The sequence below is a fragment of the Pipistrellus hanaki genome, assembly GCF_964339955.1.
Source record: "Pipistrellus hanaki genome assembly, chromosome: 8".
In the NCBI taxonomy this organism is placed as follows: domain Eukaryota; kingdom Metazoa; phylum Chordata; class Mammalia; order Chiroptera; family Vespertilionidae; genus Pipistrellus; species Pipistrellus hanaki.
In genome coordinates, this window is record NC_140510.1 from 24,612,380 (window position 1) to 24,633,905 (window position 21,526).

Below are 21,526 nucleotides of genomic sequence, written 5' to 3' on the forward strand. Positions count from 1 at the left end.
CAGGAGGTAGGAGAGAAGGTGGGAGAAAATTTGGGCTCTACTCAGCTACCTCCTAAATCGTACCATTCCTAAAGCTGCCTAAACCACAAAAACATGCCATTGCCTCTGCATTTTATGGATTATTAACTGTGTTTCATGAGGATTACAGACAAGGCCTTTGTTATTTCCAATCAAATCACCTTTTCCCACATTTTCCTATCTTCCTTCAGCCTCCTTCAAAGGGGCAATAACTGGGACAGCATCTCAGTAATAATGATGGTTCCCATACTTAAACATAACCCTCTAAGGCCACATTTTCTTTCCCTTCAATCATGTAGAGGGAACAGTTAAGACTCAGTGTTCGCTGTCTCTACCCTCTGGTCAAAGATACCAGAATTGCAATGGGAACAAAAAGTATTGTGAAAGGAACACTATTAAATAACTGCACACGAATTCCTCCTGGAATACAGTCTCGACTTTATAGGACCTAAGACCATTTTAACAAAGGACATTTATTGTGAAATGTCTCTGAAACCCTGTAAGGAAATATTTGCAGAGCCGCGCCAGCATTATAATTTCAGTGATAAATGGTCCAAGCCCTAAAGTTATGCTTCCCATCTACCTTGGGGTGTTTTAATGTACCCGTGGCAAAGAGTCCCAACATTTATTTCCATGTGTCTGTGTCCCTTTTTATACCCTTTCCCCCTTCATCTTCTACTTAAAAAAAAAAAAAAAAAAAAAAAGGTGAAGAAAATAAGAAGTTATTTGGTATTCCCAATGACATTTATGGAGGCAGTCTATAGGGTAAAACAAACAAACAAACAAATAAATAAATAAATAAATAAATAACACAGCATTTGAAGAAATTACTCCTTAAAAAAGACTTTTATACAATATTGTGAAATAAATGAGGTTGAAGATATAAAGATGCTTCTTTTTAAATTATAACAATACTGAAAATAGTAAAGAAACAAAGAGTTTAAGATGAAAACTAATAGCACTATTGTTTAAAATAAGAGAATAGGAACAGATTCCATGTTAAACAGGTTTCTTTAAACTTCTAATTCCATTTAGCTTGGGAAGACAAGGAAAAAAGGAAGGTAAAGCTACACATTTAAAATTGACAAAGGGCAATATTTCTATACAATTTATAATTAATCTGTGGGACAATGTGTCAGTAGAATATATTGAGAAAAATAGTTTACTGCTATTTTATAAGGGTAAGACATTAGGAGAAAAAAGTATTACAATAGAAGTTACATTCACTAAGAAAATAATATAAGAGCTATTAATCATAGAAATTCAGGTCACACATTGGCCAACAGCTGGAGCCAAGGCAAAGCACTGTGCAAGTGGCCTAGTGAACTATAGGTGATTTCTATCTTTCTCCAGGTGTTTTACCTAAGTCTCTGCTAAAGAAAAGAATCCTATCTACTAAAGAGGGGATATGCTAATTGACTGCTCCACCTCTAAGATGGCAGCACTCATAGCCAATAAAGAGGGAATATGCTAATTGATTGTCACATCCTAAAAGATAGTGGTGCCCACAGTCACAAGATGGCAGCGCCCAGTTCACTTAGCTCTGCCAGGGGGGCTACCTCTGGAGTCCCCCAGTCCCTTCAGCCCCCCAGCCATCCAGGACCAGCCCAAGGTACAGGCAAGCCTCGGATAGCCAGAGGCTCAGGTAAACCAGGACCGGCCAAAGCTTGTGCTGCCGGCAGTGGCAGCAGCAGAATTGTGTTGAGGTGTTGCCTTCCCCTGATTGCTGGGTTGCCTCCTACCCCTGAGAGCTCCTGTGAGAGGGGGCAGGCCAGGCTGAGGGACCTCCACTCCCGTGCATGAATTTTCATGCACCAGGCCTTTAGTACTAGATAAAATTTTATTTCAGCCTATACTTATTTATATTATGATTTAGCTGGAAGCCCCTAACATTTCAAGAACCATCTCACCACCATCCTCCAGAGAAATCTCTCCTCTATATTAGGAGCATGAACATTTTCTGTCATCTTCTCCATTCAGTTACATATGGACAAGATTCCAATGCTACACTAGGTATGCATGTATTTTATCAGTGGTTCTCAACCTGGGAAGCTTCAAAATGTGCTGATGTCTAGGTCCTATCCTCAGAAATTTAGATTGGGGTGGGGTGCTGCCTGGGCATAGGATTTTTTAAAGTTCCACAGGATTTGAATGAATATGCAGCTCCTACATTCCAGAGGTCAGTGTACCAGGCAATAGGACTGCCTCAAAATATCCAAAAAGATGTCACACACACACACCACACACACACACACACACACACACACACACCTATGACTAATAATCTCTAAAAGAAAGAGAAATGAATCTGTATAATATATGATTTATACCTCCTCTTACACACTTTATAAATTATTTGAGTACCTCTCAATTACTTTTTTTAAACTGTAGAAATAACATATCTAAGATTTTAAAGGCACCTAAGTAGATTTTGACACACTGTGGTAACAGCCTGACTAAAAGCCAGGGGAAAAGCCGAGTTTCTGGAAAATAGGATGCAGCCATTATCCACATATTCATCTCAACTTTCCCAATCATATGATCACACTACTCCAGGATGAAGCAATAGTATTCCTATTACCATTAAGGCACAATTACAGAGAGCTTGCAGAGTCTAGTCTTTAAACATGATATAGCATTACTACAATGTAGGGTCTGTCGGTTCTTCTATTAGTAGGCGTTTTTAGGAATCTTAAAACCTGAACATTTGAATTAGTGTCAGGCATAAATTGGACTGAAAAGAACTCAGGTATAAAATTGGGTTTTCATTCCTGTTATCTAAGTATTAAAATTATTTTCAAATATAGATAAGTAAATAAAATTTGTTTTTTTCCCCACATCATTCTCAGTCTAAGGAAAAGAATATTTTATTATTCTATTTAGAACTTAGATCAAGCCCTTTTATTAAGCTGGACTACTGGCCAAAATTGGTTTTGAGTCCTTCCCTGGAAACACCTAAGAATAAAAAGAAAACCAACTGCCCAGAAGAATTAGGGCATATGTCTATGGATTAAAAAACTATCTATAATTTGTACCCTCAATTTTTATATTATGTGCTTAGAAATTTGAAACAAGAAGCTTAAGATTTCATATTATCTAAATCAGAGTGGAAGAAGGTTCATTGAGCAATTTATACTAGTGAGTATTGGGGGAAATAAAATAAGAAACAGACAGAGATATAGGACCCAGAATCAAACTAACACAGAGTATAAAGTAACTTAGAGGTCACCTTCACAAAATTTATAGATGCAGGAATTCCCTCTAAACAAGCTGACATGTGACCTTCACTTGCATACTTCCATTCTGGCAAAAGGAAGGCCCACAGAAACTGTCTACACATTCTCACAACTTTATCATTAATAATTCTGGAGTTCAGAAGAACACACAAGTGATCCATACCCTAGCCTGTTACTAGAAGCATTTCAAATTCCCTTCTCAATCATGCTCTAAAACCCCAAAATGTCCCTTTAGTCATCCTGTTTTATGGTATCAAGTATCACTCAAATGATCTTATTCTCATTTAACTCTGTGGTCCAGGCTTAGAAACATATGCTTTGGAGTCAGAGAGATCAAAGTTTGATTCAGGTTCTGCCCTTTATTTGAAAGGTGACTATGGGCAAGTTACGTATGCTCATCTTTTCATATGTCAATGTATTTATTACACTACCTCATATTAAAGGTTACGTGAATTAAATAAGATATGTAAAATGAATTATAAGTGCCTCACTCATAAACATATTATTAATATTCACTTATAGGATGACAGGGTTCATTTTCCTGATTTTATAGGCATTACTAAGCCATAAACATATTATTAATATTCACTTATAGGATGACAGGGCTGCATGGGCCAGACTGAGGGGCAGGGCTGACTGGGAAAGAACCAGAGAGCCCAGGAGAAGCCCTGGGTACTGAGAGCTATCCCTGGTGCTGCCTGCAGACTCAGGGCCCAAGTTGCCCATGTTCCCAGCATACCTCAAGCCAACCAAATTCTGACTTATAATTTTCTCTTTGACTTAGCAACATGGTCCAGCTATCCTGTATTCCTGAGCTTAAATCCTGTCTTATTCCACCAGACCCTGGATTATAGTCCTGAATTAAAACCCAACCTGACACCACATTGCTTCCTTCTTTGCTTTGAGATTTTTGACTTAAAGTTAAATATTTTTATCTCTAGCCCACCAAACATGGTTATTAAAAATGATCAATGCCCCTTTCTCCTAAATTTTCTCTGGAAAACTTAAGTCTGTGGCAGTCATCTACACTAATAAAAGAGAAAGATGAAAAGTGACTGTACCTTTGCGATGCCCAGCAGCCAATTAGGAGTGAGTGTGCAAATTAACCCAACAAAGATGGTGGGTTAATTTGCATACATAGGCATCAAGCGGCCGGGGGTGGGGTGGTATGCTTCAGGCCTCTGGGCAGTGTGGCTCTGGTCGGAGTGAAGGTAATGCTGGCAGCCAGGGGAAGGAAGGCCCATTCTTGCATGAATCTTCATGCATCGAGTCTCTAGTTTATATATATAAAAGCCAAGCAACCAGAACGATCAGAACAACCACCGGCACCCCACCCCCTGGCCAGCGTGGCCTCATCAGTCGGACCCCACCCATGCATAAATTCATGCACAGGGCCTCTAGTTCAAAATAATCAAGAAGTTTGAAAAGAACTGAGAACACTGCTAAATCATTCAGAAAAGTGGTTGACAAAAATATGGCTCAAGTGTAAACACTTCTTTTCCCATGCCCATGGCAGACATCACTAATCTATCACACACAAAAATTTTAAGCCTCAGCATGGCCACAGGTCCCTCAATGAGCTCCAGCCATTGAAAGCCAAAGACTGAACAGAGATAGAAATCTATATAACTGAGTTAGTATGAACATGTGTGCTTTTAAAAGAGGTGGGTGTTTTGTGTGTGTGGTGTTTTTGTTTTTTGTTTTTGTCTCAGTTGGAGCACCATTAGAGTGTACACCGATGGCCTGAAGAGGGTGGAGGTACCCTTAGGATCCAGTTACGTTGACTGCAAGTACATGGTTATTACCGAGGCAGAGCTGCCTCTTCTAAGACTGGAGGTGTTAGCCTTATGTCCTGGATAAGTTCCAACTTAGGTAATTACATCCTGCTTACCTCACCCCCCTAGCAATTTTTCAAGTGCATCCAGTACTATTCTTCACTCCCTACCCTAACCTGCTGTGCAGTGTTGCGATGAGCTGTTAAACAGCTGCCGCGCTTCCCTCCACAGTGGTGACTGCACTCCACTGTCTAATTTGTAACCATTCGCAGTTGCTTTGGAATCTTCAGGATGAAAGTGTTACCCTCAAATGCAAGATATCATCATCATTTTAAAGGCATACAGTACAACTGCTTATTTCAGTTAAATTCAGCATAACATATTTAGAAAATACCTTATTTCATGAAAAACCATAAAACTAGGTTAAAATACCCATGAAACATGCTACAAAGAGTATATGAAAAGGTATTTAAGGAAAGCAAACTATTTATCAACTATATGAATATTCTGCCAAAGAAAGGAGTAGAAGGAAGAACAAATGCTTCAGACGTTTTTATTTGAAAATACATCTGCCTTCATCAGATGGTGAAAATTCCCAATGTCACCCAAGAAAAACAGTGAAGAGAAAAACTGAACGTTCATTCAATGGGAAATGGAGAGATGCCAGCACGTATGGAGACAGAGATCAAGGATATATACAATTTTTAACATTTATTTCTTATCAGGACAGCCAGAGAATTATACAAACTCATTTTCTTTTCTTTTCTTTTTAATATATCTTTATTGATTCAGAGAGGAAGGAAGAGGAAGAGAGATAGAAACATCAATGAGAGAGAGAATCATTGATCGGCTGCCTCCTGCATGCCCCACAATGGGGATTGAACTTGCAACCCAGGCATGTGCCCTGACTGGGAATGAAACCGTGACCTCCTGCTTCATAGGTCAATCTCAACAACTGAGCTGGACTACAAATTCATTTTCATGAAGACACTGAATTTTCACCGAAGATTGCCCAAGGACAGGAACTATATTCGGGCAATCCTGAAAAGAAGTCATGTACCACCAGGAGGGGCTGCTGCAGTTACATGGACCCTCTACACAGGGTGATTTATAGATATGCTTTCGGTTAGTAGTCCTCAACCTTGACCGCACAGTAGAATAACCTGGAAAACTTAAAACAACACAAAACAGATAGCCATACTAGAAATCCTGATTTAATTGAGCAGGACAATGGATTTTTTAATTTTATTTTTTTTGAAAGCTCCCAGGAGATTATAATATGTAGCCAATGTTGAAAACCGCAGCTTGAGGCTATATTTTACCAACATGGTCATAATTGTTTGAAGGAATTTTTGTATAGGGGAAAAACACACTATTTGAGGGCATACATGTCATCATACATTATTAATCCAGGTCAAACAATTAGATCCCAAAGATATGTTTCATGGAATGGCATTAATCAAAGGGGAGGGGATGTATCACCCAAGGATTCTATTCCTGTAGAGCCACAATTCTAATGCAATCTTGTTTGTCATACAGGAAGATCTTCTGCCAGAAACAATAGCTAGATATCTTATAAGGGTGTTGAAATTACAGTTAGCTTTTGATATATTATCTGTGTTACAAATTTGTCTGGAATAAACTCTATAGTCTCAAACTAGCCTTTTTCTTGCCACCTGCATGTTTGGGAAATAAATAATAACCTAGCACCATAAAATGCTTCCTTATCTACCTTCAAGTAGAAGTACTGCACCTTCAACCAACCTGCACATTCATGAGATGAAAAGAAATATCTGCAAGCACGAGTAGAAATAAGTTTTCCATCAGAGCCCAGGATCCACAATTGCAGGTAGTGATGTGAACAGAACGGAAAACGTAATTCCACGGACTCTTATTGAGTATAGCGGCCCTGTTCCACAAGCATTAACCCTGGACAACAGCCATAAAGTAAAACGTAACAAACACAGGTAAAAGAAGAATTAAAAGTAAACAAAACAGAGCAGGTGAAACATATTCAGAAACAGCAGGAAAAGTCATAACTAAGGACTTATTATAAAAAGACATTTAAGTGGAATAAGTCACAAGAGAAGAGATAGAAAAACACATATAACTAAACATTATCCATGAGAACAAATTAAACCTTATATCGTTGAATAATCATTAAAAGCATCAGACATTAAGGTAGCAACCACAAAGAGGTCACCAGTTCAGCTGCCTGTGAGTGGCAATTTAAATTGGTAAGAAAATAGAGGAGCAGGTGTGATGGTACTGAGGGGAAGGGCAGGGAGATGTTCATAAATATAAACCATGCACCGTGTGAAACAATTTATCCCTGTCTCTCTCACTTAATCCTCACTTCAACTCTATGATTTAATGCTAGGGAAATTAAGGGTCAGAGAGGGTGACATAATTGAGAAAGTGGCTGAGCCATGACTGAAAGCCAAGTGACTCCCAAGTTCATGTTTTTCCACTGCACCACATGTCCTCCTCTCATCCCCAAGGCTCCCCTCTCCACCCTCACCCTCCACCCTCACCCCTCCACGGCGGCACCCTCTGAGCTAACCCATGGGCTCACCCCTGGGGCATCAGCCAGCTATCCGAACAGGTCTCAAGGATAAAAAGAGGACTTCACCTGAGGCCCTGGAAGAGCCAGAGCAGGCATATTGCCACAGCCATTATGTCGTGGAACATGTAACATTCTTTGGAGAGACATGGAAAGAAAGGTTAAGAACATTTTCTAATAGTAAAGGTTATAAATTCATACAAAACTTGAAAAAAAGGAAGCATCAAATGGTTTGATATTTTTGATAGTTGTATATAATATGGGTTTACTCAGGATTTGTGGCACCGAATCCCAGGAAAGAAGATGATCACATTTATTTTCAGGTTCTGAGTTTCCAGTGCTGGAAACTCCGATTTCTCACTCCTACAATACGTTTTATGTGAGAAGCCCAGTGTTTACTGGAAGAGCAAAATATCATAGGCAAATAAGAGTTAGCTGAGTCATATGCATTTTTACCTCAAAATGAGTTACAGGCTGAAGAGCGAGGCATTGTCAGAGCAAAACAGTAACAAGTTGTGATGCAAATGAAATATTTCAGACTTTCCTAAGAAATTTCTGCATGCCATCAATTCCTGGTGAGTCCCATCTATTTTATCAATGCCAGCTAATCCTATCCTACTAATGACTAAGACAATAAAGCACCCTGATGCACGTGCCTAACAATCTCATGAAATTTTCCACTGCCTCTATATTGTGACCTCTCAGTGACAAGGCTCTAAAACCTCAGCAGAACCCAGTCTGCTGAGTTTCCCCAGCTGGTACTAGGTAAATGAATAAAGTTTTGATTTCTTAGGTTCTCTTCCAGTTCTGGAAAGTCCTAAGTCTATTCTTTCATAAGAAAATATAAACTGCCTAAAACTGAAAATAAAACAAATTTGACTACAATAGAAATGTGGTTGACATTTTTCTCTGATTTTCCTATTTCGGTTCATAGTACAATAATTTCAAAACTTATAATTTTTTGTTTTCCAGTTCATTCTCCCCCTTCTCTTCTATTTCCAACAGAAAGCATCACCTAATTAATCCTGGGTGAATTCCACTTTCCCACTGTCTCTTGCTCATGTCCTTTCAAATCCATTCTCACAGCCTGAGACAGAAGTTCCCTCTTCAATTAGTGGGAAATAATTATAACAAACACTTTAGGACTTGGTAATATAAAATGAGTTTTGGTGTTTTATTATAAAAATGAAATGTGGTAGTTTTGACTAGAGCCTTCATTTCTGCACAGAATCACTTGGTCTGCTCAAGGTATCAGTTGATACTGACTACAGCAGATTTGGATTGGGTTTGAATGAGATGGGTGTCCCAAAGAGATAAATCTGATCTCCAGATATAAATGAATTAAGAGTTACAGACCACATGGATAAACGTAAGAGTTTATAATCAAACCTTGGTTCTCGAACATCTCCCATCTCAAACAATTTGGTTCTTGACCAAGTTGTTCACACAAAAATAATGTCTTCGTTTTCAAATAATATATGATGATGCAATGTAGAAATATACACCTGAAACCTGTATATTTATCACCCAATGTCAACCCAATAAATTCAGTTATTAAAACTGCCCATTTCCTCATCTAGAAGTGGCTCTCAAATGACTATTGGCTAAAGTGTAATTTCCATTTCTAAATTTCCCCACCTCTTTATCCAACTGAGTCAAAAGTAATTAATCTCTTCTGGGCCCGATGATCATTTACTGTCACAAATCTGGTTGTACCTATTCTCTCTCTACAAAATGTGCCTTTGGCCTCATTTGAAGCCACCCCCTCTCTCTCTCATAGCAGGAAATAACATGGCACTAACGGAAGCAGCATAGGGGGGCCGGAAGGTTGGGGATGCTGCATGATTTCAGGCCAGAAAAGAGGTTCAGAAGGTTAAGCTGGCCTTGCTGAAGTGGGGTAAAGATTAGAAATAATATACATAAAGTGAATGCCCAGAAAAGGCACTTAATAAATGATTGCCATTATTATTATGCCTACAGTTTAGTCAGTCTTTAGTGTCCAGCTCAATGCCATAAAAAGCACTGCTTTCTCTCTCTTACTAGTATAGTCACCAGAGTATTGTCTATCATTTCTGCAAAACTCTATCAATTAAGGAACCGGTCTTATATAGCCTCATATCCCAGAATGCCATGCATCTGCCATACAAACAGTGAGCTTTTAATAAATGTTGGGAGAACAAAGACATGAATAAAACCTCACAGAATTAAATTACTGTTGAGTATGTTTTATTGCTCTTAATTACTTTGAAGCATATATTTAAAGAATTTCCTTTAAAATAAAGCTTTTTACCTGGATTTCTTAGGGAATAAATCATTCTGGGTAAAAGAGTGTTTTAGGAGCTTACTGTTGAATGAACTTTCCAAGATGTTTATTTTTTTATTTTTTTTATTTTTAAAATTTTTTTTAAAATATATATTTTATTGATTTTTTTACAGAGAGGAAGGGAGAGAGATAGAGAGCTAGAAATGTCAATGAGAGAGAAACATCGACCAGCTGCCTCTTGCACACCCTATACCGGGGATGTGCCCGCAACCAATGTACAGGCCCTTGACCGGAATCGAACCCGGGACCTTCAGTCCACAGACCGACGCTCTACCACTGAGCCAAACCGGCTTTGGCAAGATGTTTATTTTTTTAATGGACAACTTTTTAAAAGACTCTCTGGCATTGTTCAAAAGAGCACTGGACAACTAAAATGACTTCTGTGCTGTCACCCCCATCTCCATTCCACACCCCAGGCCCCAAGAGGCATGAGCTCCGGTTGTGGGTGCCAGGCAGACATGGCACATGGGACTTTCCTCTCGTGCATTCACACTGTCACCTGAGCCACTTGGCTGGTGAATGGACTCATAGGGTAAAAGACAGTCCTTACATTTATTTGAATTAGTGGGTCCTCAAGTATTTATAAAATTACCAGGGTTTTCAGAATTGTATTGGCGTCATGCTGAATGGGTGAGCTTGTCAAAGAACCTATTGACAGATAACTAAAATGATGACGATGATGAGAGCATTTTTAAGACTACCGACATTTACTGAACACTTATTAGGTTGTAGGCACTGAACTCAGCCAGCATATTGTTGTAATTATCTCTATCTTCATAATCAACCTAAGAGTAGTACTGTTTCACTTTTCATTTTACAGATGAAAAACTGGAGCTCTGAGGGGTGAAGGGCCTGCCCTGGGCTGAACAGTTGCAGTCAGTGCTATAAGCCAAACGAGAATCCCCACACATCACCCTGCTGCCTCCCGGCTTTTAGTCTGCATTCCCCAAAGTGGAATGATCAGCATAAGTGATTTTTAGAAAGATAACAAGCTTGATCCTTTAAACATCAAAATAATGTACCTGAAATCTTTCCAACACACATGGTTACACAGCCTTCATGTAATGCACACAGTGTCTAGCATGATCGTTCTTGCCTGGCTAACCACACTTTAGCCATTCATTGAGCTATGGGAATCTGGGTGATGGCCTGAGCCTGCAGAGGGGAAAAGGGCCTAAGCGGGCCTCTGGTGATCTTTCCTCAACTGTGGTTTGAGTTTGTCAAATGACAGCATATGGCCATTTGTAGAATGCCTTCTCTCTGACTCCCTGCGGGTTGATGATGCAGTCCCTTGCTGAGTATGTCCTCTGATTTGAAGTTATTACTCTACCCTGTGATTTGTGGCCTTTGCTTCTTACATTCCAAATTTCTTAGGACAGAACTGCGAGGGCCAGAAAAAAGTATATCCAATGTCTGATGCAAAATCAAGCCACGTGTTCGCCATACTTGAAGAGAACAGGAATAAATCACTCTGTGATAAAGGGATAGTTTTTACTGTTGCTGATGACTTCAGAGCACTTCTTTTGGCAGTTTGGTTGCTATTGCATAAGTAGAAGGGAGCAGATATCTAACTGTTGTAATTATTATTAATATAAATGATAATTTCATTAAAAATAAACTTTGAATAAGCAGGAGTTTGGTCTATGTAACTTCAGATAAAGAAAATTTTATATATATATATATATATATATATATATATATATATATGCTGAATTCAAAAGTCTCTTCTCATAATTAGGCTAGCAACAGCAAGATGGTCACAGTATAATGCAGCATGAAAGGTTTGCATTATATATAAAGGCAATTTCTTCCCAATGAGTGGTGCTCAACACTAGGATGATTTATCAAAAGCCTTTTTGTAGTGACCCTATAAGAAAATTTTAATGACATTTAAAGAAAACATAATTTTGCATTCATTTTTAAGAGCCAAAATAATTATTAGAAAATATGGGTATGTTTAAATTTGTAAAAGTGAAGCAAAACTTTTATTCTTCCACTTTAGGCCTAGTTTAATATAAAGGAGACAGTACCCACTTTATAATTTCAAAAAACATTGGCTGTTCTTTTACAAATATGTCTAACACTAATACATTCCCAAAATATCTGAGAAATAGGACCACATGTGGTAGAAGATTAAGGTGTTTTCTGGCAACAATCCCAAAAACAGAACTTTACTGTAAAAAACAAAAATAAAAATTTTGGTGGGGGAGCCACGGGGGCTGCCTTCTGTCCTATCCATCCACAATTTCTCAAACTGCAGATCTGCTGTTGTTTCTGACACATCTGCTTTGCAATGGAAAATAGTGTTTTCTTTAATAAGAATTCTCCAAAAAGCCCTTAGGCTCCTCATCTTGGTTTGCACAGCCTGAGAGTTTTCATTTAAAGCTTTCACACTGTTTTTAAAATTCTCCATTTTTTGTTTCAAAAGTAGTTAAGCAAAGTCCGCAAACCTCTGTTTTGGCTTCACATTTTAGTTACATGGAAAAGGTAGAGAGAAACGTGCAGAGAAATTCTTTACATTTCAATAAATCAGATTACTCATAGTGACTAACACGGTTTTCCCTCCTTCCTCTGTTGTCAGAAACGAAGGAAGGAGGGAAGCAGCTGTTTATTTAATCTCATCCCTATTCCTTGGATGTATAATTTATGAAATGAGGAAACCCATCGGTGAAATCCACTCCTTCTTACTCTGATGATCCATATTGTGGGGAAAAGGAATAGATAGTGAATTGTCACAGAAACCTATGACATTCTCCCCTGAAGATCTCAGCAAGGTTGACACTAATGTTCTCCATGGGGACTGAAGTGGAACTGAAACCCAGAAAAACTACAGATTTCTCAATCAGAAGCACACCGGCTTCATTGTGCTCGAAGTCCAAACTCCCACTCCTAAGGATATAGCATCTACTCACCTCTGCATTGAAAAATAAATACATGGATAATGCGCTTGATCTTTTTTACATCAATTATGGGTAAATATCATGAATAAATGGAACTCTTTTTCATAATACATGGGGCTGAGAAAGCAGAGAAGTGACAAATATATATACCTATGGAGCTTTGACAACTTGAGCATTTATTTCTCATCACCTTTTATACAACCGAATTTTTTTTGAAGCAGACAATATCCATTTTGGAACTCCCTACTCATGCCTCCCTGATGGAATTCTTTTAAAAGACATGATCTTTTTCCAAGAATCAGATAGTTTACCGTGTTTCTACATTCTTATGTGAGCTAACTTGTTGGAGGTGGGGATAATGTAGTTATAATGGATTGGCCCTGCCCTGTGAGGTAGGTGTCATTCTAGAAACTCACTTGTAAGAGAAGACAGCTTACATAAATGAGAGTTAACTAGCAATAGAAAATGAATGGTCTGCTATGTAAAATAGTAGTCTGATTTCACAGCTGTTTCTTTGAAGCAGTCTTCCTATTCTGCTTCTCTAGGTCCCTCTTCAATTTTACCATTAGAATTCTCCCCTAACATTTTTCATTCCTCTTCAGGTACCCTCTTTTTTCAAAATGTCAACCTTTAAAAGTCTACTGTCTAAAGCTCCCCTTTCATTCGATGCTTCTGTCAGTTCTCTTTTATAAATCACTTGTCCTTCACTGGTCAGGGTCAAGTACCAGGGACCAGGAGACCAGACCCTCTCTTGCAGGACCAGCAGGATAGAAAGGCTGTTAACAATGTGGGCTCTAAAATAGCATAAAAGCATTTGACTTCGAGTTCTACCTTTACTTCTGTGTGACTGTAGGCACAGAGTTACTCACATTCTCTATTGCTGAGTCTCTTCAACGATAAATGAAAATATCTTTCAGTCTTGCTGGAAGATTAAAATGGCAAAATATGTATACTATGCTTTGCACGACTCCGGGCTAAAATAGGAATCAGTAAAGGGAGCTGTTATGGTGAGCTCTACTTTCCAGAGAAGACATTGTCAGAAAGCAATGTTCTGGTTAGATGTTCTGCTTTTGTAAGACTTGTACAAAGGCCTGGATGTGCAGCATCCCCTAGCTCTGCGAGGTCTTGCCTGGATAGCAGGTACATGGTGTAGGAGAGGCTGTGGGACTGTTTCCTCTTCCTCCTCACCACACACCCCTCAGCACCACACAGTTCTGTGTGAAATATGCTTTCTTGAAATGCACAGAATTTCCTTAATTTTCCATCTAATCTATATCACTTAACACAATAGTTTTCCTTTGCAATATATGTGTTATCTCATTCCACCACATTTTCAGATAATATGCATCTTCTGATAAGATACATGCTGAATATCTGCATTCTTTCAAAATTCATTTGTTGAAATCCTAACCTCTAAGGTAATCATATTGGGAGATAGAGCCTTTGGGAGGTAAGTCATGAAGGTGGAGACCTCACAAATGGGATTAGAACCCTTATAAACAAACAAACAAACAAACAAAAAATCCAGAGTGGTTCCTCGCTCCCTCTTTAAGTGAGAACACAGTGAGCAGATAAGTCATCTATGAACCAGAGGAAGCCGTCCTTTTCCAAAACCAAATCTATCGGAACCTTCGTCTTGGACTCCCAGCCTCCGGAACTAGGAGAAATACATTTCTGCTGTTTACTAGCCACCCCATCTACAACATTCTGCTGTAGCAGCTCACACAGGCTGAGGTATGGTATTAATGTGGCAAATGGGCTTTGTTAACCACCGATCACCTGGAAAGTCTGGATGCCTTCAGTACTGAATGAAGAAGCTGGTGCACAGAGCCAGCAGCACCCAGATCAGGAAGATCTAAAATGACAGCTTGTTGAAATGTTCCCTGGTCACCCAAGCTTGCAGCTGGTACAACTGCATGAGAAAGGGTCTGGATGTTCAATATCTTCCATTAGGTAAATACGGCTCATGTACGCCCTAAAGTAGGACATGATGTTTACCTTCCATTACTGTCATTTACACTTGCTGCCATATTTCCTTACATTCTTTTTATTTTAAATATATTTTTATTGATTCCAGAGTGAAAGGGAGAAAGCGAGAGAGATAGAAACATCAATGCTGAGAGAAACATTGATCAGCTGCCTCCTGCATGCCCTACATTGGGAATCGAGCCCGCACTCTGGGCATGTGGTCTGACCAGGAATCAAACTATGACCTCCTGCTTCTTAGGTCGATGCTCAACCACTGAGCAACACCAGCTGAGCCATTTCTTTACATTCTTAAAAGGAATTTACAGGCTACCATTTGCTCTCTCATAATAAAATCACAGCCATCCTTTGATGTTCAAGCTGTGCCACTGAGGACAAATGTCGGCAGGGAACCTTCCCTGTGAGAGCTGCCTGCCCTGCCCGGAAGGGCTCCCGGCTGCTACGCTTTTTCACTTCTCATATTTTTTAATAGTTTATCTCTCTCCTCCCTTGTTGTCAAGCTGTCAGTCAGCTGTCACTTTTTACTGCTGTCATGAGCCTGCCTTTATCACACCCCCAATTGGATGCTGCTAATCTGTTGTCAGCTGAGCAACAAGACAATTGGGAGCGGAAATTGAATTTGCAATCAGTGGTGTGAGAGCACTGGAGGGAGATTTTGAGATATGGGTTCTAGCTCCTGCTCTGTCTTTATCTAGCTGTGTGATTAGCAGGAGACACTTAACTTCTCTGGGCCTCAGTGCCTTCATCCATAAAAGGAGGAGCAGAATGTGTGTGTGTGTGTGTGTGTGTGTATGTGTGTGTGTGTGTGTGTGATTCAAGTCATCCAGATTTGAATCCTAAGTTTGTGTGGCTACCAGAAAGAACATATTAAACTTTTCTGTGAGCTAACAGAATACAGGGTGGGGTACCACTGACACTTGAATTGAAAAATTCAAGGATACATTTTAGTCATCACTTAGTCAATCTCATTCCTCTGCTTTCCCTACTGACTATCTCCTTAAAACACTCTTCCCTTTGTTCCACAAGATAATTCTCTCATTGTTAACCTTCTGCTCCCTTTATTTTCTTTTCTCATTTCAATCCTGGCTCTTCCTCTACCAACCCTTTAAGTATTAAGAGTGACAAAGGCCAGTCCAAATTTAAAGGGCTGGGCAATGAAAAGAAGCCAACAACAAGTCTGAAAAGCAGCAACCTATGAGTCCTAGAAACCAACTGAAGGATGTGTCATAATATGTCAATTACTGTGATACCTTAAGTAAAATGAGGACTGAGAAGTTACCACAGGATGCAGAGACATGAAAGTCATGGATGACCTCGACAAAAACTGTTTCAGTGAAGTCGCTTTAAAAGAAAACAATGGGAATGAAATCAGCAGAGACAAATATTAACAAGTCTTGCAAGAAGTTTTGGTCCTGAGAGAAAGAAGGAAATGAGGCAGTAGTGGAAGGGAGATGTGGAATCAAGAGAGAATTTCTTCAAAAGATGTAAAATCTAAGAACATTTTTGTATGGTAATAGGAATGATCCAGAAGAAAGGAAAACTGATGATGCAGGAGAGAGAAGAAAAACTTTTTAGAACAATAGTCCTTAGGTTTGGGAGAAGGATGGGCTCCGACAGAGAGTGGAGTGGAGGAAGGGCCTCAGACAGGAGCAAGGCCAGTTCCCCCATAGGAACGGTGTGAAGACAGAGACCAGGCCCCAGAAGCACACAACCGCGGAGACATGGTGGTAGCAGAGGTCAGAATTCTCATCTGACTGCTTCTATTTTCTCAGTTGTGATCTGAGGATGAAATTAGAGACTTTACTATTAGACACTTACCCAGGAAGGAAAATGCAGGAGCCATTTTAGTTATTTAAAAGAGGAAAATGTGGTATGCTTGCCAGGCAGATCAAGGTTCCATCTGAATTTAGGAGTCACGGGTTTAGAGTAGACTAATAAGTATGGCAGGATGCCGTCTCCTTATTAAATACGAAGGAAATGGGGGCAAAAGATTTGAAAGTATATGCAAAAGAGTATTACAATAGAATATGAAAATTGGGCTGGGGAAGAAGGGGGAAATTAGGGTAAGACAAGAATGAAAGTGAGGAGTTGGCTCAAACAGTGGCGGCAGGTTCTCTGAAGATCAAAAGACTGAGTCAGAGTGATAAAGAGAATAAGTATTGATCTATTTACATGGCAGATAATTTTTCTCTTTTTAAAATACATTTTTATTGATTTTTAGTGAGAGAAAGGGATAGAAGCATCAATGATGACAAAGAAACATCGACTGGCTGCCTCCTGCATACCCCTTTCTGAGCAGCAAGCCCGCAACCCGCGGATGTGCCCTGAATGGGAATTGAACCGATATCTCTGGGTCCATGGGTCGACATTCAACCAGCTGGTCTCTTTTTCTTTTTTTCTTTTTAGTGCCTCTATATTTGTATGTGTTCACTAATACAGAGAGAAGAACACTATCCTGTATATTCAGGAGGCAATAAATGTGCTAGGTTATAAAACAATGGGATGGGGTGTTAGTAAGAATAGTTCATTTTCATTGGGACTCTACTGTATGTCAGCACTATGCTAGGCATTTGCCATACACTAATTCATTTAGTCACAACATCATACCTATGTGGTGATAAAGTAAAAATAACCATGACCATTAAAGAACCTAAGCTCAGGGTCATTTCACTTATACGTACAGGTCATAGAGCTAATAAGATAAACACTCAAATACACATATGTGTATTTTGTGTTAAAGAGATTTCCCATCTAAAAATAATTAATTCATAAAATGAAATATTTTCAAGTGAACATTCTTTCTTTATACTATGTCCTGGACTTTGATACTAAAGCAGTGGAGGGTGAGGAAGACATGTGTAGCAGGTGCCATAAGCCAAATGTTACTGATTTCCTATGTGACAGACATGTTCTGAGTTTTAACAGTTATCAGCGTTATAAAGCCTCACAGATTTTGCTAAAATATGGCTTTTTCCCTTCCCTGTTTAATATCCATTATTATATATTATTATAGCTCATTGTATTAACAATTTAATTGTATCCTCTTCTTTGTTTTTACTTAAACCCATTTTTTCCCATGACCAAATAATATTTGTAAAGGGAGAAAGATATAAGCATTCAAAAACTGTGTTTGTATTTTAAAATCACATTGGCTACTTTGCCTTTGGAATTACTAAGTATTTTTCAACATCTCAACAAAATAATACTCTTTTAAGACTGGAGGCATTAGAATGATTGTCATTCATGCAAATAATCACTTACTTACACTATATGAGTTTGGGTTGGATAAAGCAAATTACCATTTGAAAATAACTCAAATAACACTCTGGGCTAAGACCTCGCTTATGAATGTTATCTTGGCCACAATATTTCTTAACCTTCTTCCATTTAGCTAGATGTATTTATGGTAATACTGTCCAAATTAATAAACTATTCAATTGCCACAGGTGTATTAAACACACAATGATGGAGGAATATATCATATGCAAATGAATTTAAAACAGTATTTATTTGGAATTCTATAGCAGTAATAATTAAGATGTGCTATAACCACCTATTTACCTAAAGATGTACATTTTGACTTTATATTATATAAAAAATATAAAAAACATGTCAAAAATAAGGTTTATATTTTAAAAATATGATCTAAAGTATAAGCTGTGTTTGCAATAATCATGGATCTAATATATAACAACTATATTTTTCAAAAGTTGAAACTCTCTCATCAGACATAAAAATTGTATTTATACAAATATATATTATACATACATATATATTTATATCTGGAAACCGATGGTTATCTTAGTTTCACTTAGCTTGCTATTATTCAAAACTGTAAATAAACTATTAAATATTTTTGACAAATGACTCTTGTGTGAGTTCAAGACAATCTCTGCCCCCTGGGCCTGCTCTCTGACCTCTGTAAAGCAAGGTTTGGGCAAGGTGCTCTAACTGAAATTGTATGACTCACTCATTTGACTTGGCATTAGGCAGATTTTTCTTCAATGAAATATTTACTAATAAAACAAACTCAAATAAACCAGTAGTGGGGGTGTGGATGAGGACAACTGTCTCCACAGCAAAATCTGGACAAATTCAGTAAGTTCAAAAACACAGAGAATACTGCAGACTTCCTGCATAGCACGTATGGACATTAAATCATTTCCTGCCTTCATTTCAAGGATGGGGAAGAGACAGCTGTCCCTGAACTCTTTTTAAGGACACAGTCAGTTACAAAACAGCAGCATCCCCAGCTAGTGTGAGTCCCACTGAAGCAAACTTACTATTCACAAGGGAGAAATACTTCTGGTGGTAGTAAAAACAATTTTGCTAGGTTTAATCAAAAGTGAAAAGGAATTCTAAAATGTTCCCTTTGAGCCACATCATCCGTTGCTAATTCAGGGTGGGCCTAGCAACCAGGGTAATAAAAAATGTCCTTAGTAACTGAGAAAGAGAAATGGCAATTAAGGACTTTTGTGACCCAACCTAGAATACCCACCTCTTTATTAAGATAATATAAGTAATAAAAAATGGGAGAAGGGGGAAATGTTAAGAAAATAACATGGAAAATTAAAGTAACCCAAGCTGCAAAACGTAGCATTGATTTACTCAGAACCACTATTATTACACATATACATCAGTGGATATAGGCTGAATGCAGAAGTTGAGAAATAGGCTTGACAATGAATTCTTTAACAAAACAACAAGGGAGAAACCAAAACAGTAAGTGGTAAAAGTCAAAATAGCTTGTTTTAGCAGACAAATAAACAAGAGAAAAGAAAGGGAGATCTCAATATCAGAAGTAACCATTCAGTGATAGGTTGGACAAATGATTATTTAAAATCTTTGCAAGTCACAGCATGGTGAAATGGAACTCGATTCTCTAATTAGCCATGCTTATGCTGAGAAGGTAAAATTGGCAAGAAGAACACCAATTCCTACACAGTTGGGGAATAATTTGACAAACAGAGTCAAACATACTGACCTGCTCACATCAGGAAACCTGATGGGAAAGTAAATAACTTGGCACTTGGGTCTGATGATGCTTTCCAGATCCTTGGGTCTGTGGTCAGGAATCAGCTTCATAAATCTCCCAATAGAAGTGAGAAATGACTCCATATTAAAAAATGAGTTGAATACCACCACATCAGCCACCAGGCTGCAAAGGGAAAGGATGAATACAAATGATGAGCCCAACAGAGTTTATACTGCGCCTTGGGTTTGCAAAAAATACTCTGCACTTCCGTAAGCACTTATCAAAATGCCTCTAATAGATAAGTTCATTTTATTATATTATATCATGGGCAGTTAGATCGTTGGTGTCAGGGATGAAAGGCAGACGAGGAATTAAATGATTTAATGCTCTCCTGTGAGGCTTCAAAGCCAATTACATTCTTCCACAAGCTCAGGAGCTTTCTATGCTATCAATAGCAGGATCTTTTGCTTTGTGACCCAACCCACCCATGTTGGTTTGTGTGTCAGTGATGTTGTTTTATACCATGCTATTGAGAACAGAATGTTTGCCATATTTTTCACTACCTTCAAGGGGACTAATTGAGATAAAGCTAGTTCATACTCGAGCATACCTTCAAGGTATGTGGTTGAAGTCTCTTTCTTGTTTTAATGCTTGCTTCAGTAAACTTTTTAAAGCTCTGGGCTATACAGGAGGGATTATGTAGGGTCTCTACAAATAATTTCACCAAGATATTTGAAATAGTCAGAGTGGTAAAAGAAATTGGTAGGAATTATGACATAAAGGAACTCATTATAAAGAATCACAATACCATGGACTTTCAGAATTAAACAAAAGAAATTCAATATTGGCTACTGCTTTAGATACAAACTGTGCTCCTCCCATAATATTTTAAAAAGCAAAACAAAAATAAAGCTGAAATATATAGTTATAAAGCAACGTGAAAACAAAGTCTGTATGTCATAAAAACATGGGCAATTTTCAGAATGTTCTATAACATATTCTTAGAAACCAATGAACATAAATGATAACCATGGGTGAGGGCAGGATAAAACATAAATACAGGGTGAGGGTAAAGTATGTTTACAATTGTGAGTACCCAAAACACAGAGCTTATATTGTTGTGTTATTGTATTATTTTCCATATGAACAACTGTGAACCCACTTTTGCCCCACCCTGTCTGTGATATAAATATGTGCTATGTTCCCTTTATGCATCAGAATACTGATTTAAGAGATCATTGTTTTGATTTTTTTTAAATGGCCTTCTTTGCTTTAAGCCAGTGATTTTCACTTGGAGTACCACAAGAATTTTTAAAACATGCAATATCTGACTATTTAATTAGGGACACTGACCTCTTTTCCCTTATTTAGAAGGAAAAAAAAAATGATAGCAGCCAACACAACAATAGTTATCCAGTGTGAACAAATCAAAATTATACCTATTTTTAAATCAGATCGACATAAAGTATACTTTTTGGGTGTGCTGCAGAATTTTAGTAATTAGTTTATGTGTGCCATGAGTTGAGAAAGGTTGATAATCACTGTTTTAGGCAATGAAACAGTGTTTCGGTGTTACTGGGTCTCAATAAGATGAATACAAATGCTTTGATATAGGATCCAATAGAAAAAAGTTTTACTTCCCCTTTAAAATGATAGATTAAAAAAAAAACCTGAAAGAAGACATGCAAGTCTATAGACTGTAAAACACAGATGAATAAGCAGAGCTTGTAGAAGAGAAATACATACCATA

At 38.2% G+C, this 21,526-nt stretch overlaps 1 protein-coding gene across 4 annotated transcripts in view; it reads right to left on the minus strand.

Moving 5' to 3' along the window:
• GTDC1 (glycosyltransferase like domain containing 1) overlaps positions 1 to 21,526 on the minus strand; it is a 348,217-nt gene that overhangs the window by 158,025 nt on the left and 168,666 nt on the right. For all 4 annotated transcript variants that reach the window (XM_084891913.1, XM_084891914.1, XM_084891915.1 and 1 more), the window contains one exon: positions 19,786 to 19,959. In XM_084891913.1, coding sequence (XP_084748039.1) covers positions 19,786 to 19,959 — 174 coding nt within the window. The remainder of the gene's footprint in view (positions 1 to 19,785; positions 19,960 to 21,526) is intronic.